This window comes from Monodon monoceros, unplaced genomic scaffold, assembly GCF_005190385.1.
Source record: "Monodon monoceros isolate NGI ecotype Baffin Bay Population unplaced genomic scaffold, NGI_Narwhal_1 Super_Scaffold_18, whole genome shotgun sequence".
NCBI classification, from domain to species: domain Eukaryota; kingdom Metazoa; phylum Chordata; class Mammalia; order Artiodactyla; family Monodontidae; genus Monodon; species Monodon monoceros.
In genome coordinates, this window is record NW_021703774.1 from 159,731,696 (window position 1) to 159,747,251 (window position 15,556).

The 15,556-nt window shown below is 50.2% G+C and overlaps 1 protein-coding gene across 2 annotated transcripts in view; it reads left to right on the top strand.

The window, feature by feature from the left end:
* Window positions 1-10,547, top strand: part of WASF2 (WASP family member 2) — a 70,058-nt gene extending 59,511 nt beyond the window's left edge. For both annotated transcript variants that reach the window (XM_029227703.1, XM_029227704.1), the window contains exons 5-9: window positions 416-533; window positions 1,544-1,674; window positions 4,402-4,557; window positions 6,328-6,842; window positions 7,804-10,547. In XM_029227703.1, coding sequence (XP_029083536.1) covers window positions 416-533; window positions 1,544-1,674; window positions 4,402-4,557; window positions 6,328-6,842; window positions 7,804-7,961 — 1,078 coding nt within the window. In that variant the 3' untranslated portion in view covers window positions 7,962-10,547. The remainder of the gene's footprint in view (window positions 1-415; window positions 534-1,543; window positions 1,675-4,401; window positions 4,558-6,327; window positions 6,843-7,803) is intronic.
* The last annotated feature ends 5,009 nt before the right edge of the window (window positions 10,548-15,556 follow it).

Here is a 15,556-nt window from a genome sequence, read left to right on the forward strand (position 1 = left end):
TAATGCTTCCTAGAGAGACCTGGGCAATTGATGGTGGTAGGGGAACCAGTGACAGAAATCCCATCTAATGTGCCAAGATATCAGAATGTCCTCAGGGAGATGTCTGCGGCCATGGAGATCATTAGCCGTAATCAGGATCCCTGCTGCTATAGCCCATTCTTGCCCTGACCATGCAAATTCCTCTACCAGGAATTGAAAGTAAGGCTAAGGTTCTTAAAAAGCCAGATAAGTAAAGAGGTGCCGTGCCATTCAGGGGCTTTGGAACGCTGGTATGGGAGAGGAAATATGCAGTCGATTTGAATGACTTCTTGATTCCTCAGTGTAAAAACTGCTAACTGGTAGGTGTTTGGAATATTGGATTTGGTTGGGAGCTCATCTGTCTACTGACAGCTACTTGTCTTCATTTCTGTCCAAGGGACGATGGGAAAGAGGCACTCAAATTCTACACAGACCCTTCGTACTTCTTTGATCTTTGGAAGGAGAAGATGCTGCAGGACACCAAGGATATCATGAAAGAGAAGAGAAAGCATAGGGTGAGGGGAAAGGGGCCTCTGTTCTACACATCAGTAGGCACGACTGTGGAGGGGGGATAAAAAGGAAGCCAGTCTTATGTTAAGTAATCATTCCGAGTGGCTGCTTGCGTGGATGTCAGGTGAGACTCTTAAAAAAAAATGTGTCCACTCCAAGCACAACCAAGATGAAAGTATAAATCACACCAAAAATGTGTTTGTTCCTCCCGGTGCTATTAACAATTGAGTATATTCAGGCTGAGTTTTAGAAATTGACTTTTCTAGTCACCATTTATTTCTCTTGCAATTTGCACCTGACTCTGCTGGACACTCAAGCTAGGCTAGTTCCCTTCCCTGCCAGTTTTGCAGCTCATTTCTCAGAGATCAGCACAAGGCTCTACAGTGTTTGATTTGCAACAGGAGCGGTTTAACACCTTGACTACTGGTTGGGTGAGGCAGTGGTGGGGGCATAGGCCTGGTTTTGGTAGATGCTCCCCTCCCCTTAGGCTGCCAGTGATATGACCTACCAGTTGCAACCTCACAATCCCATTAGCATGGCTGCCGGGAGGCCCAAGAGAGCGCCAGGGACTAGTGCAGCTGCACAGGCTGAAGAATTCTTCATTGGTTGTTTTGGTTTGTTTTTTAACTATTTCCTTATATCTGTCCCAGATATCTACCGCTATCATTATTTCTCTTCTCTCCTGACTGACCTTTGTGGCATAACAAATAATAAATAGCTATTTACTAACTTCCTAACAATTAGAGCTGCTGAAAAACATGAATGAATTACCCAAAGAGGTAGTGGGCAGAGGTGTTTGAGTATGGGATTGAGGAAATGTGTTTGAGCCCAGGAGGTGGTTTGGATTAGATGACCTCTAGGTCACTCTAAACCCAGCAATTCTGTAAATTCTATAGTTACTGTATGTTGTCTAGGCAAATCTTCTCTTGGGTATATATCCATGAAGCTGGATGGAATTTTAATGAAGAACTTTGGGAAATGTTTATTAAGGCTTTTCTGTTTCTTTTCATTGTAGAAAGAGAAGAAGGATAATCCAAATCGAGGAAATGTAAACCCACGTAAAATCAAGACACGTAAGGAAGAGTGGGAGAAAATGAAGATGGGTCAAGAATTTGTAGAATCCAAAGAAAAGCTGGGGCCTTCTGGGTAGGTGATGCTTCTCTCCTCTTGGTAGCATTCTTTGAAGGGGCTGGGCACCTGGGGGCAACAGTCTGACAGCTCTGGTGTGACACCTCTCATACCCCCTGAAGTCTTGCTGTGTGGCTTAAATCAATACCACTGTTAATCAGCTACTTTAAAGTGCCTCCACCTGGTGATTAAAATTTGCTAAAAAAATCAAGAGACTTGGCAGTTTAAATGAGGTGACGAGAGTGGTCTGGAAAATAAAGCCTATGGCTTCTAGTGCCCTTGCTCTGCCAGACACTGGTATGTCTGAGGGACTCAAAGGAAAGACTAGAAAAGGAAGAAAAGTGGCTTTGGGGGAGGCCTTTGCCTCCAGAGCATTGATTTGAAGGTTGTGGCTAAAGAGCTGGCATTTCATGGGAGTAGGGAGGGCCAGGCAGAGAATTTGTGCAAATCACCAAAGCAACTTTTCAGTCAGCCTTTGTCAGTCTTGGGAGAGAGGCTGGCCAAGGGACTGAAAGCAGACCTCAGAGACAGTGTGGGAAAGGTCGTGCGGCCAATATTGAGGCTATATATTTCCGTGAAGAAATGGTAGATGTCAGTCTGACCCCATTTCCCAACACCAAATCACACTAGAGGTTTAAAAGGAAAAAAATGGTTTTAAAGCTTGGTTTGATGCTTATCCTGGTGTCCGACCTGTGTGACATTCAAAGCCAAGTCACCACAATTGCTTGGCATAAATGTCACCCTGGTTTTTCCCCTAAATACCTTGCATCCTGGCTGTCAGAGAACCATGCCAGCCCATGCCGGGTGTCTAGGAATGATAAAAGGAAAGAGTTGAGTTGTTCTTGCTTTTAGGAATAATTCTACCACGAAAATCTTGACTTTTAGAAATCTTGACACTTCTGACACTTGTTCTTCCTAGATTAAGAGGTTTGTTTTAAAGAGTGATAAGGATGGTGAGAGGAAAAATGAGTCTTTCTTTCTACAGGGGAATCAGCCCTGAGGGTACCTCCATTATCTTCACCTCCCAATAAAAAGGGGCCATTTTGTTCCGTGGTCCCTCCTGTTCAGACAGGCCCTTGTTGTATGAAGGTTCAGTGACTCTAAGGGCAGAAGCGTGTTCAGGATGCCAACCAACTCTGTCTGTGTGTGTGTGTGTGTGTGTGTGTGTGTGTGTGTGTGTGTGTATTGAGGTGGTGAAAATAAGGACTTTGGATCAGGCTGCATGGCTGCTCTACCTGGACATGCTTGTTGGTGAGCCTGTAAAGAGATATGCCAAGTCTATAGGGCTTCAGGCCTTGGGGATTTTCCACATCAGAGCATCATTTGACTCAGTTAGTTCCCTCCAACTCTGTTCTCCCTGGGGTCTGCTTTAGATGAGTTCCTTATAATCCAACAATGGTGGAAAGAAGCGGGAGGTGGAGCAGAACAGGCCACATTTTGTTAGCTGCTGCTTGGTATGTTCGTGCTTGTTTAGAAGTTTGTTGCTGTTCACCCAGAGCAAATTCACCCAAGGCCCAGTGCTATGAGGGACAGGTTTTCGTGAGGCGAGCCCTAGCACCGCACTTTAATCAGCAGCTCCTTTTGTTAGATAAGAGACCATGTCTCACTACCACACAGCAACTTGCGTTTGTCCTCAGCCTGGTTTTGCAATCAGATGCCTCCTTGGCCTTTGAGCGCTCCAGAGGCTTGCCGACCTCAAAACCAGGCTGCGTGCCAGTCACGTGCTTGCAGCTCACCAGCCTTGGGGCTTGGCTTTGCCCTTTGCTGCAAGACAGACTTTGGGATTTGGGTCTGGGCTGCTCCTAACATTTGGGAGAGAATTTCAAAGAACTGCTGGGTTTGACAAGGCCATCATTGGGAAAGGAACAGCATGGTTTTGATAATCTGGGTTCAGTCCCATTTCTACAGACAATCCAACAGAAATATCTGGGAGAGGGTAGGGATAAATTGGGAGATTGGGATGGACATATACACACTACTATGTTATAACTAATAAGGACCTACTGTATAGCACAGGGAACTCTACTCAGTACTCTGTAATGACCTATATGGGAAAAGAATCTAAAAAAGAGTGGAGATATGTATATGTATGTATAGCTGATTCACTTTGCTGTACACCTGAAACTAGCACAACATTGTAAATCAACTATACTCCAATAAAAAATTTTTTTAAATAAATAAATTACAACTACAGCAAGTGGGGGAAAAAACAAAAGAAATATCTGGGAGGTTTTTTTGTTTGTTTAAATTTATTTATTTATTTATGGCCGCATTGGGTCTCTGTTGCTACGCGCAGGCTTTCTCTAGTTGGGGCGAGCGGGGGCTACTCTTCGTTGCAGTGCGCATGCTTCTCATTGTGGTGGCTTCTCTTGCTGTGGAGCACAGGCTCTAGACGCACGGGCTTCAGTAGTTGTGGCACGCAGGCTCAGTAGTTGTGGCTCACGGGCTTAGTTGCCCCACAGCATGTGGGATCTTCCCGGACCAGGGCTCGAACCCGTGTCCCCTGCATTGGCAGGCAGATTCTTAACCCCTGCGCCCCCAGGGAAGTCCTGGAAGATATTTAACAATAGAATATTTAGTCCTAAAATAAAACTTCAGTACAACAGAAACTATATGAGAAATATACTAATTTTATTTCTCCCTAATAGCTTTTGTATCAAATGCATTTTTATGGGGTCTTTTAAGAAAACAAGAGAGTACCACTCAGACTTTAAATGACAGTTTTGGCATTGGGTTGATTGTCAGGTATCCACCCACCTTGGTGTACCAGAATGGCAGCGTTGGGTCTGTTGAAAACGTGGATGCAAGCAACTACCCACCACCACCACAGTCAGACTCCACTTCTCCGCCTTCTCCTTCCTTCTCTGAGGACAGCTTGCCTCCCCCACCAGCAGAATTCAGGTAAACGGTGATACCTCTTCCATCTACTAGGGGTGGTTAAATGCTCAAGAACAAAGTAAGAGTTCTAAATCCAGGCCAGGACCACTAAAGTGACTCCAGACAAGTGTGTCTAGATAATAGAAATAATTAGTATTTATTAAGTGTTTGTAAAGTGCCAGGCATTATGCCAAACACTATATATGTTACTTAATCCCCACAAGAGTCCTCTTGAGATAGGTACCCATTTTACAGATGAGTAAACAGTGAAGCACAGAGAGGTCAATGAACTTACCTAAGATCTCACAGCCAGTAAGAGGCAGAGTCATGATTGGAAAGCAGGTCAGTCATGATTGGAAAGCAGGTCAGGCTTTCTTTCCAGAGCCTGTGTTCTTAACTACTAGCTACACCTGAGCAGATAGAAGTCACCAACTTATCTCTTGCTTTTTTTACTTGGCTCTGACTCAGCATGACATAAAGTGGTATAATCTCCTGCTGTACATAAAATATTGAACAGCCTCCTTCCCCAGTTATCTAGGAACGTAGAAGATAGTCACTCTTTTCTCCTGTCACCTCTGGTCCATTTCACTGTGGATAAAATCTCCAGAAAGAAGGAAACAAAAGAAAAAGAGATGAAACTTAGAATCTGACCATTTTGGTATTTGTCAGTGTCCCTGGCAGAGGTATATAGAGGAAGAGTTAGCAAGTAATGGCTGAAAGAGGAAGGGATCTGAGGAGTGTTAGATTTCAGTGTTTCCTCATAGTTACTTTTCTTTCTGATGCCTGGCAAGTGAGAGCTTTGTAAAGTATGCTTGTCTCCTTGGACACTGTTTAATCAGAGATTGGGTATGTTGAAGACCCCTCAGATGGAGATCTAAAGCAGTGCTGTCACCCCCACCGCCCGCCCCATTCTTGGCGCTTGAAACCACTAATCCCAAGTCTCCTTCTGCCTCCCAAATCACTTCCTGCTTGTTGCCATGTTGGATGCAGCTAAGGCTTGAAGGTCTGTGGAAAATTCCAAGATGGATGCTTTTCTAAGGAGTAGCTATTAGTGTAGGGCAGATAAAAAGGTGGAAAAAGAATCCCTTCAGTCTCACGCATGGCCTGAGACCTTGCAGCCTCAGTCAAGTATGCCTGACCCAGGAGAGGTGCACCTTAATTCTCTCAACCCGGGTCAAGACTGGCAGCACATTCATTTCCCGTCTCTGCTGATCCTCAGGCCCTCGTTCTCTCTCAAGTTTTTCCACATGAGCACTGAAGGTACATTCACCTAAATCTGTACCCCGCTCAGTTTCGGTCAGCTTGGCTTGGATTTCCTGCCCTCATAAGATCTGGTGAATGTTAATAGCCTGTGGAGCAGAGCCTGTGGGTAGTGGTGTTTGAATTTTTATTCCAGTTCTTTCTTGCGTGCCTTCTTAGTCCTGGCTCCAAGATTGAACTGACCCTTCTTCTTAGAAGGGTGCCTTCCCTTGGAGAGCTGAAAAGTTTGAGGGGGACCTAAGAGAGGATCTTGGCCAGCCCTTACCTGTTGGAGAAATCCTAAGTCCACTTTTTTCAGGTAGTTTGTCTCAATTTCTGCTTATACTCCTCAGCTAATGGGATGCTCATTACCTTACAAGGGTGCCCATTCCATTGTTGGTCTGTTCTGACCATCCCCAGGTTCTTCTTTCTATTTGAGGCAAAATGAATTGATACTGTCAACCAAAATGAACCTAGGCTTATAGATAAACTTAACTAAAGGTGGAGGTTTGCATCCTGAGAGTGATGGTGGGTCTTTTTGCTTTGTCCTTTTAGCTACCCAGCAGACAGTAACCAAAGAGGGTCTGGCTTAGCTGGACCCAAAAGATCCAGTGTGGTCAGCCCAAGCCATCCACCACCAGCTCCTCCTCTGGGCTCTCCGCCAGGCCCCAAACCTGGGTTTGCTCCACCACCTGCCCCTCCGCCTCCACCTCCGATGATGAGCACTCCACCCCCACCACCGCTTGGAGGATTTGGGTCTCCAGGGACGCCACCACCACCTTCACCCCCATCTTTCCCACCTCACCCCGATTTTGCTGCCCCTCCACCTCCTCCCCCACCGCCAGCAGCTGACTACTCACCTCTGCCACCACCTCCCTTGTCCCAACCAGCAGGAGGAGCACCTCCGCCTCCCCCGCCGCCCCCTCCTCCGGGGCCCCCTCCTCCCCCTTTCAGTGGTGCAGATGGCCAGCCTGCTGCACCTTCACCACTTTCTGACACCACCAAGCCCAAGTCCTCCTTGCCTCCTGTGAGCGATGCCCGCAGCGACTTGCTTTCAGCCATCCGTCAAGGTAAAATCCCAATGGTGGGTCCGGGATCATGAAGCCTTGTCTTTCTGCAGCTGGAAGACTGATTGGAGGGTGGACAAGGGGTTCTGTGGCCTTCCAAGGGAATAGCTTTCGTTGGGTGGGGAGAGATTAAGACCTCAGATGAGCGTGAAGAAAGGCTTCACTCTAAAAATACAGAGGTTTATATTTCTTTCCACCTTGGTTTAAAGTAAAGACTTCTTAACGTGGGATCTTTGAACTCCTTGGAAATTCATGCTTTGTGTATGTTTGCATCCATTTTGTGCCCCAGAGAAAAACAAGAATCACTGTCTTAGAAGGTACTTCCTCAGCTGGACTCACACACTCCTTGTCCTCCACTTTTTTGCCTTTCATATCCTTCCTCCCTACTCTCCCCCGCTTCCCACCCCCTTCCTCTCCCCTTTTTCTCCTATCCCCTTCCCTTCCTTTCACCCTACCTTCCTCCCCTCCCTCATCATCATCTCACCATCATGGGGCATTTATTCTCTTTCTCTCAGAGGCCGGTTCTGGTCCCAAGGGACTGGAGTGGTTTCTTCTGTCTGATCCTCCAGGAACTGAAGGGTTGTCTAGTGGAGACAACCTAAGGCAGCTGAGCTTCATGAAAATCAATGACTTGGGCAGACTGAGTGCCCACTAGGTGGGGATTGGCAGCCACTCCCCACTCAGTCTTGGGAGAAGTACCATCCTCACCAGCCTGAGAAACTGGGAAGCGTGGAAACTGGGAAGAATGGCAGGCTCCTTTCAGACACACCTGTAGCACTGGGGCCACAATTTCATAAAACTTGTCTTTACTTCTTGTCCTGAGGATCTTGCTTTCCCAGAGGGTCCTTCTTTTTCACTGTCCTTTCCAATACCCACCACCACCAGGGGCTGCTCCCTCTTCCACAGTCCTGGATGGATTCGGAGACTGACGCACCTCTTAACCCTTCTCTCTCTCTCCCACCAGGCTTTCAGCTGCGCAGGGTTGAGGAGCAGCGGGAACAAGAGAAGCGGGATGTTGTGGGCAACGACGTGGCCACCATCTTGTCACGTCGCATTGCTGTGGAGTACAGCGACTCAGAAGATGACTCCTCTGAGTTTGATGAGGACGAGTGGTCGGATTAACTCTTCTGCCTGCTGCCCGCTTCCTTTTTCTTTCCTTCCTACCTGCCTCCTTTGATGCCTACCCCGACAGTCCCAAGGGGAAAAAAGGGAGGAAAAAAAGAATCTCAAGGGGCCAGAGCCTTCCCTGAAGCAACCAAAGATATATCCAAGTGCTTCCTCCAAATCAACATGTATTTCCCATCCCCCCGAGGTCAGGCCCATGGGGCTCCTGAGGTTCAGTAGCTGAGATGTTCCCTCTTCCCTTCAAGTGACTGTTGCATATTGAAGAGAAGGGAAAACCCCAAAGCAGATCCCTTTGATTGGATTTAAATTGGAGTTGGTGCCTTCCCCTAGGCGCCGTTTTCTGTGGTCTTCTTCTAGAATCCTTGCCCTCAGCTACTTTGAATAATGCCAGCCATCTTCTGGTCCTAAAGCCTGCCTGGACACAGCTGGGCCCTTCCCCATGCACTGAGAGAGCGGAGCAGCCGCATACCCAGTGCCTCCCCCTTCTGCCCTCAGCAGCAGGGTGAGGCTGCCTTTTGCTAAGCCATCTCTATGTCTGGATGCCCTCTATTCCAGGAGCCATCAATCCCCTAAAGAAATGTCTTCCCCCTCTGCTCAGAAACAATGCCTTTCTGGAAGCAGGGGTGGTTCCCTCCCTCCCAGCGTCCCTCTCCTGAATGTGGTGTTCCACGTTCCTTAAATGCCCCTCCCTTACCACCAGGTGCCTCCAAGCACCACAGCCCGGTTCTAACCTCTAATACTCATGACCAAACTAGCCCTGACACACAGGGATCTGGGCCTCTTCTGGCTCTCGGGAGCCAAGCTTAGAGACTTGTAACTGCAGGACTGGAAAAAGGCGGAACTGCGTTGAATGATGCTGAAGCCTAGAGATGGGAAGTGACTTGCTCAAGGTCACACGGTTGGATGACGAAAGAGCTAGACCCCAGAGTTCCTGATTCCAAGTCACCTGTGCTTTCTGGGACCAAATGGTGGGCACCTGCTGGAGCCCGGGCAGAGCAGTTCTTGGCTCTGTGCTACTCCAGACCTCACCACAGGCGAGAAGGGCTCAGGGCCTGTGCCAGGCCTATCAGTGCTGCTCAGACCCTCATGGCCTCTCTTGTAATTGTTTGCTCCCCCTTTCCTATCACCAGCCAAGCACCTGGCCTTGAGAGCTGCCCTTTTGGGGGACCAGAGGTAGTGAGAGAAGGAAGCGGGTAGGCAGCGTGACAGGTGCTGCTTTCAATTCCTCTGCAACTCCTCCCCCTTTTATTTCCCCAGTTTAAGCATAGGTCCTTCCAACTGTAGAAACTTCAGTCCCTCAGGCTGGCAGCCGCTGCAGGTAGCTGCCCTGGGGCAGGGGGTGCTGGCGGCTGGCGGCCATGAGGAGGGTCGAAAGGCAGAAGGACTCTGGGTCTTGTTTCCAGCTCCCCTCCTCACTGCACAGTGACGTTCCCTCCCTCACTCCCCCTATTTCCCAGAGCTAATACACAGGTGCTATTATTCAGAAAAAAACTGGTCAACTTTGGCCAACAGTGAGGTTTCTTCTCTTCTGCCCTAACTATTGTGTAGCCTCTTGTGCTGAAACTGGCTTCTGGCTTCTCCGGCTTCTCCGGCTTTCCGAGCCCTGAAACAAAGAGAAACAGGATCTGTCTCTACCCAGCACAGCAAATGGTTATAGTAATTGCCAAAGCCCTCATCAACCCCTCCGGCTTGAGGAGAGGGTGTAATCGTGGGTACTGCCACTGTGCCCTGGCTGAATCTCCCCCTCAGCCTTCTTTCTGTGAACTTCGGGCGTGGGGACCGAGTCTTTAGAGGCCAGCGTGCCCTCCTGCAGGGGCTGCTCCAGAGTGTGCCCTCCTTCCTCTCCTAGATCACACATCTCTGGCACAGGGCTGGCGTCAGGCCCCAGTGCTGAGCGTACCAGACGGTGTGCACCCCCTCCTTGCCTCCCACTGTGCACTCTGGAAGCTGAAGGTGCTTTCTTCAGAACTCTAAAATGGCTGTCGAAGGTGCCCCCGGCTGCAACCCAGCAGTGACCAAAGTGGCAGGTGGAGGGCAGTGGTTCTCCCAAATAGGAGTCCTGGGGCCTGGCTAGGCCAGGGTTTGGGCCTAATGGCTTTGACTAAATTACCCCCATCCCCCTCCTTTCCGGAGAAGGGGGAGCCAGCAGTACTCACTATCATTCTTCTCTGACCTTGAAGGGGGCGGTGTTGGCCTGGCTTCTGGAATGGACGGAGTCTGCCTTGGAAAGGGCTGGGGGCAGGAGGAGGTGGGGAGGGCCACTGCCTGCAGAAGGTAGGATTAGATCATTAGCTCAGTGACCTCCTAGGGTTTCGATATGCTGTGTTCTCATCCTACAGCTGGTTTGGTAATGATCTGAAAGTCCCGGAGAGCAACAGCACAGCTCTGCCCGATGCTCTCATTAAAATCTATGCAGCCAAGCTCGGCGCTTTGTAGCAGCCGGCCTTGCGAAGCCTCCTCAGCTCGGGGGGCTGGGGACCCAGTCAGCCGAGAGGCCCTCTGGGCTCTACTTATGCATATGTGCACCAAAAAAAAAAAAAAAAGCTTCTTAAACACAGAGCCCTTTAAGATGATAAAGGACCCTATGCAGGTAATTGTGTTATCTTTGGAATCCTGTAATTGTAGAATGCAAAGTTTAGTGATTATTTAAACTGGGCTGAGGCTGGTAAGAGTATGGAGCAATGGCCCCTAAGGACTCTAAGGGCTGAAGCCAAGGAACCGCCTCCCTTCCCTATTCTGCCCAGCCCAGGGGACCTGCCCCCATTCCTGTGGCCCAGGGGCCCAGCTTCCACTCGGCAGTGTCAGAAGTGAGTTGTGACTCTGCCTTGGTTGTGAGATGAGTACATTCCAAGGGAGCAGCCACGGGGAGGGGGCAGGCTCAGTGATCCCTTGGAGGCTCCGAGCAGCTGGCCCGAGCTCCAGCTCGCCTCCAACGGAAACTCAAGCGCCCTCAGAAATGACCCTGGCCGCTGTCACCGCAGAGCTGAGGCAGTGTTGTCAGGGCTAATGTGAAATCTCTTCCCGTGGCGCCGATTCTCTGGCTCGGCAGCGCCACCTCGGACAGATTGAGGTCTCTGTGGCTTTGGTGACCCTGCGTAAGCATTTCCACCGTGTCCCAGCTCTGCTTTCAGCCTGCCGCCCACTGCAACCCCCCTCACCTGACCTCGGGGCTTGAGGAGGGGGGCAGTGACCCCAAGGCCAGGGGCTTTTGCTCAGGAGAGAGGTCAGGCTTCCTGGGGGCTTTGAGCTCTACCGGGGTTCAGCTGACCTGGGACCAGGTGTCACCCAGAGATGTGCCTCAGGAAGGGCTAGGGAACAATTTTGTTACTGTATTAACTTTAGTCACTTAACTCACTTGAGAAACTAACCAATTTTTACTTTCTGTCTAGAATGATATATGTGTAGGAGAGTGAGCCATCATGCTCCTGAAGTGCCTTGTTTTCTCTGATATAAATATATTTATGAGGACCTGGTCCAGTGGATTCTTGGGTGTGTTTGCCACATCAAGATTTTAGGGAGTGGGCTTGTTACATAGTGGGGCTACAGTCTGAAAATGAGTCCCCTTCCCCTGAAGATGGGAAAGGAGCTTGAAATGCAGCTCTGAGCTCTAACCTTCAGGGGTTAAGCCAGACCCCTGAAGTGACCCTTTCCTTGTCACCCTATTCCTCTCAGGTCCTTAGAAGGAGGTCTAGTTTTTCAAAGCCCCATGCCTCCAAGCCTGGCCCTACTTGAGTCCCTGCCAGGCTCGTGTGTGTACCACGTTAGCACCCCAGTGACCTGAAGATTCTGTGTAATTGTTTTACGTATACATGTGAATGCATAAATGCCAACATCTTAAATAATTTGATAAAGTCTTTGTAACCACGCAGCCACCTCTGGGGTGTGTGTGTGTGCACGTGTATGTGTGTAATGGGAGAAGCATTTATAAGGGGGCGACTGATGCCACGGGTGGTGGCCAGAGCTCCAGAGGGAGGTCGGTGTGGGTGGGCTTGGAGGGCGGGAGGCCTCTGGGTCTGGATGGTGCACCCTGTGTAGGAGGTGGGGGGATGAAGGCCGGAAACCATTTTGGGTTAGGGTGAGACCCAACTGGGGGACCTAGAGGCCCTCAGCTGGCTGAGAGGGGGGTGCTGGGGCCAGGGAGACTCCTTGCATCAGGCAGGAGAGGAACACAGGCTGAATGCTGATGCTGCCTCCCAACATCTGGCCGGCATCTTGTCTGCCTCTCAGACCCAAGCAACTTACCTTAAATAGAATGATTTACAATGGAATCCGATAAAAGGTTTAGGGTGCTGCATGTCCCTTCTGCCTGGGAAGGTGAGGGAGCTGGGTTTATATTCTGACCCCCAAAAAATGACCTACCCAGGAAGCAACGGTTGTTCCGAGCCCAGCTGCTGCGGGTGACTGTCCCTGGGGGTAATTTATGAGTAGACACCCAGTTCTGGGCCCAGCAAACACAGTGTGGTGGCCCCAGGAGAGGGTTGGGAGCAGGGTTGGTGACTTGGCTGGTCACGCCTGCTGTTCAGAGAGAGTCACCCGCTGGCATCCCAGGAGAGGGGGCAGAAGTTTTGAATTGTCAGCAAGTGCTGCGCCAGCCACTCTGAGCTCATCGCTGGAGGTGGGGTGCAGGGGAGGGGGCGCGGGAGCCAGCTCGCCCCGGGCGGAGCCCCTCGCTCCACCCTCCTGCTCAGGCCTGTGTTTAGTCAGCACTTGGCTTCCCGAGGCCGGTGACTGACAGGCAGCCAGACGCCCGCCCTGGGAGAAGACAAAATGGTGGTGTCAGGAGCCGCCCTTGGTGGGGAATTGGAGGGAAGGAATGTGGTTCTGGGAAGAAGGAGGCCTGAGCTTGAATTCCGGCTCCTCCGCTTGGGAGCTTCAGCTCTTTGGGCTCCTGAGAAGAATGAGCATTTACTACTACCTGCCCAAGACTGCATACATTTTATTTCAACCTCATGAACCAAGGGTCTCCCATTTTACGCATGAGAAAAAGATTCAGAGAGGTTGAGTTGCTTAAGATCACATAGCTGGCCAGGAGCAGAGCCATAGTTCGCACATGGGTCTCTTGTCCACCATGGAACTTAAACCCTTTTCAGAATCTCTCCATCTAGCATCATGGCCTTTGGTGTGAGGGGGTGTGTTAAAGGTTTTCTGTTACGGTCTACCCTACCCCCTGGTGCCCAGTTTTATAGGTGATGGTTATTTTTGCTCTTACTTTGAAATCAAGTGGGCTAGACTGAGGGTTCGGCTATCCTAGACCTTTAGAGTTAGAAATACCCTGTGCCCTCAACTGCCTGGAACAAAGTGAGTTCCCTAAGTATGGGCTGGGGCTTCCGTCAGGCATGCCTTCAGTATATGCACACACCTGTTCAGATGGGTGCATCTATGCACACTCGGACATGGATACACACGGAGATGTGCACACACTGCACACAGAGTCCTATCCTTGTACAAACAAGGGCACAGATCAGCACACAGTTACAGGAACACACACAGGTGCAAGCAGACCTCACACAAAGTCCTCAGGAGCCACCCCTCCCTTCGTGCTGCCTCCGCCAGTTCCTCACTGCCCCCTCCTGGTCACCCAGCGGCCAGGGCAACCTGGCACCACTTCCTGTAAGTTCTGCTCTGGGGTGGTTGTCAGCTAGTTCCCTCCCAGATCATGAGGCTAGGGGCTGTTTCAGGTGCTCCCCAAAGCCAGCCTTAGCCCCAGGAGAAGAGGTGTCTAGTGGGGAGCCTGAAGCTGGAAGACAAAAAATAAGCCTTTCACACCCAAAAGAATCTCTTCATGGTAGAATTGTCAGTACCATGGTGGCAGGAGTCCTGCAGAGACACCTTCCCACCACAGCAGGCAGCCATCCCCACCCTTACCTGGGGAATTGTGCACACACCTGCTGACGCTCTGCATACATATTTAAAGAAGAGTAGGTATCCTGGCTGAGAAGTCAGAGGTCAGCTCTTCTAGCTCCCACCTTGCTGCTCCCTCTCTGGGCCTCAGCTTCTTCCACTATTCAGTGAGGGGTTGACCAGGATGATGTATGCTGCACCCCACAGCCCCAGCCCCCTGGTAGCTCAGTATCTTGGAAACTAACCTCTCCCAGACGTGTTTCTGAGTAAGGCACATCCATAAACATGACCCCATGGACTCCTCAGGCCAGTTCTGCAAGGATTACCAACACTTTAAAAGCTTTTTATTCCTATTTTATAGTTGAGGAAACAGAAGCACAGAGAGATACAGCAACTTGTCTGAAGTCACACAGCAAGTTGACAGCAGGCATGGAAATAGAAACCCTCTTCTTTCCAATGCCCCAGGCTGCCTGGGGCATTGGTAGAAAGTAGAACACCCTATGGGCTTGGGTCCAGAGCCAAGGAGACAGGAACTACAGAAGCAAAAGCCAGAACCTCTGCCCTGAAGGGTGAGAACCCAGAGGAAGTACCAGGCTTAGGCATTAGTTGAGTTCCACCACTCCCCACCCCTGCCTATAGACTGCAGGAACCTCAAGCTCCCTATTCCTCTGCAAAGCCAGTGGCTGGCTATGGGGGTTCTCCCTATCCTGTGGCTACTTGCTAGTTCATCAAGGTAGGCACACACCGGAGTGGTGTGTGCACGCATGCCTGGACTCCACGGGTGTGCACACACAGATGTGAATGCATGTTCTTGCATGCCTACAGGTATACTTAGGTGTACATTCATAGGCATGTGTAACATGTAAATTTGTATGTTTGCAACCCTGTATACATGTGATACATTTGTGTGTTTAGGTGAAGTATGTTTGGATGTATGTACGTAAATGGTCTTTGCGTTTCTGGCGGGTGAATTTATGAACAGGCAAGATTTTGCCTGTATGCTTATTGGGTTTGTTCGTGAGTGTACGTGGGTGTGTGCAGATGTTCACATGCATTTGTGTGGAGAAGTGGGGTGGGGCATGTCCACCCACATGACTAGTAAGTGTGTGTAAAAGTGCATTCAGGGAAAGCTCAGGTGACTGGGTACACATGAATCCTAGAGTGCCCTCCCATGAGAATACAATACCAGTGCCCCCCCAGCCCTGGTATAGGGGGTGCCCTGCCTGGCTCCAGCCAGGCCCTGAGCTCATAGCACCCCCCACCCCCCGCCTCGCACTCTATTCCCCAGACCCATCCTGCTTGGCCAATTTGCAGCCTCTTGCTCCCAGCTCCCGAGAAGGCCTGCAGCAAAGTCAAGGGGCTGGTGGCCAATTAGTGAGGGGGTTAATCAGGGATCTGGGGACCCCCGGGGGGCGGGAAGCCAAAGGCGGGCATTGGGGTTGGCAGGAGCATGAGCTGCCTGTCATGAGGCTGGGGGAGGGGAGACTGAGCCAGCCGGATGGTGCTGGAAGCCAAGGGTCTGCCTGTGAATTCATGGTTGCTGAGCATTCACAGTGAGGAGCCTGTGTGACTGTGTGTACGCTGTGTGCAAAAGACATGTACGTGCATTCAAGTCCTTGCATGTAGTCCTGTATGCAAATGTATGGACATGATTTTGGATGCCATCTGTGTGCACGTGTGCAGTTTTGTGCCTGTGTATATGTGGGTGTGCAGTGGTATGCAGATGGGTCTGGGTATGCAAGCATGTCTGG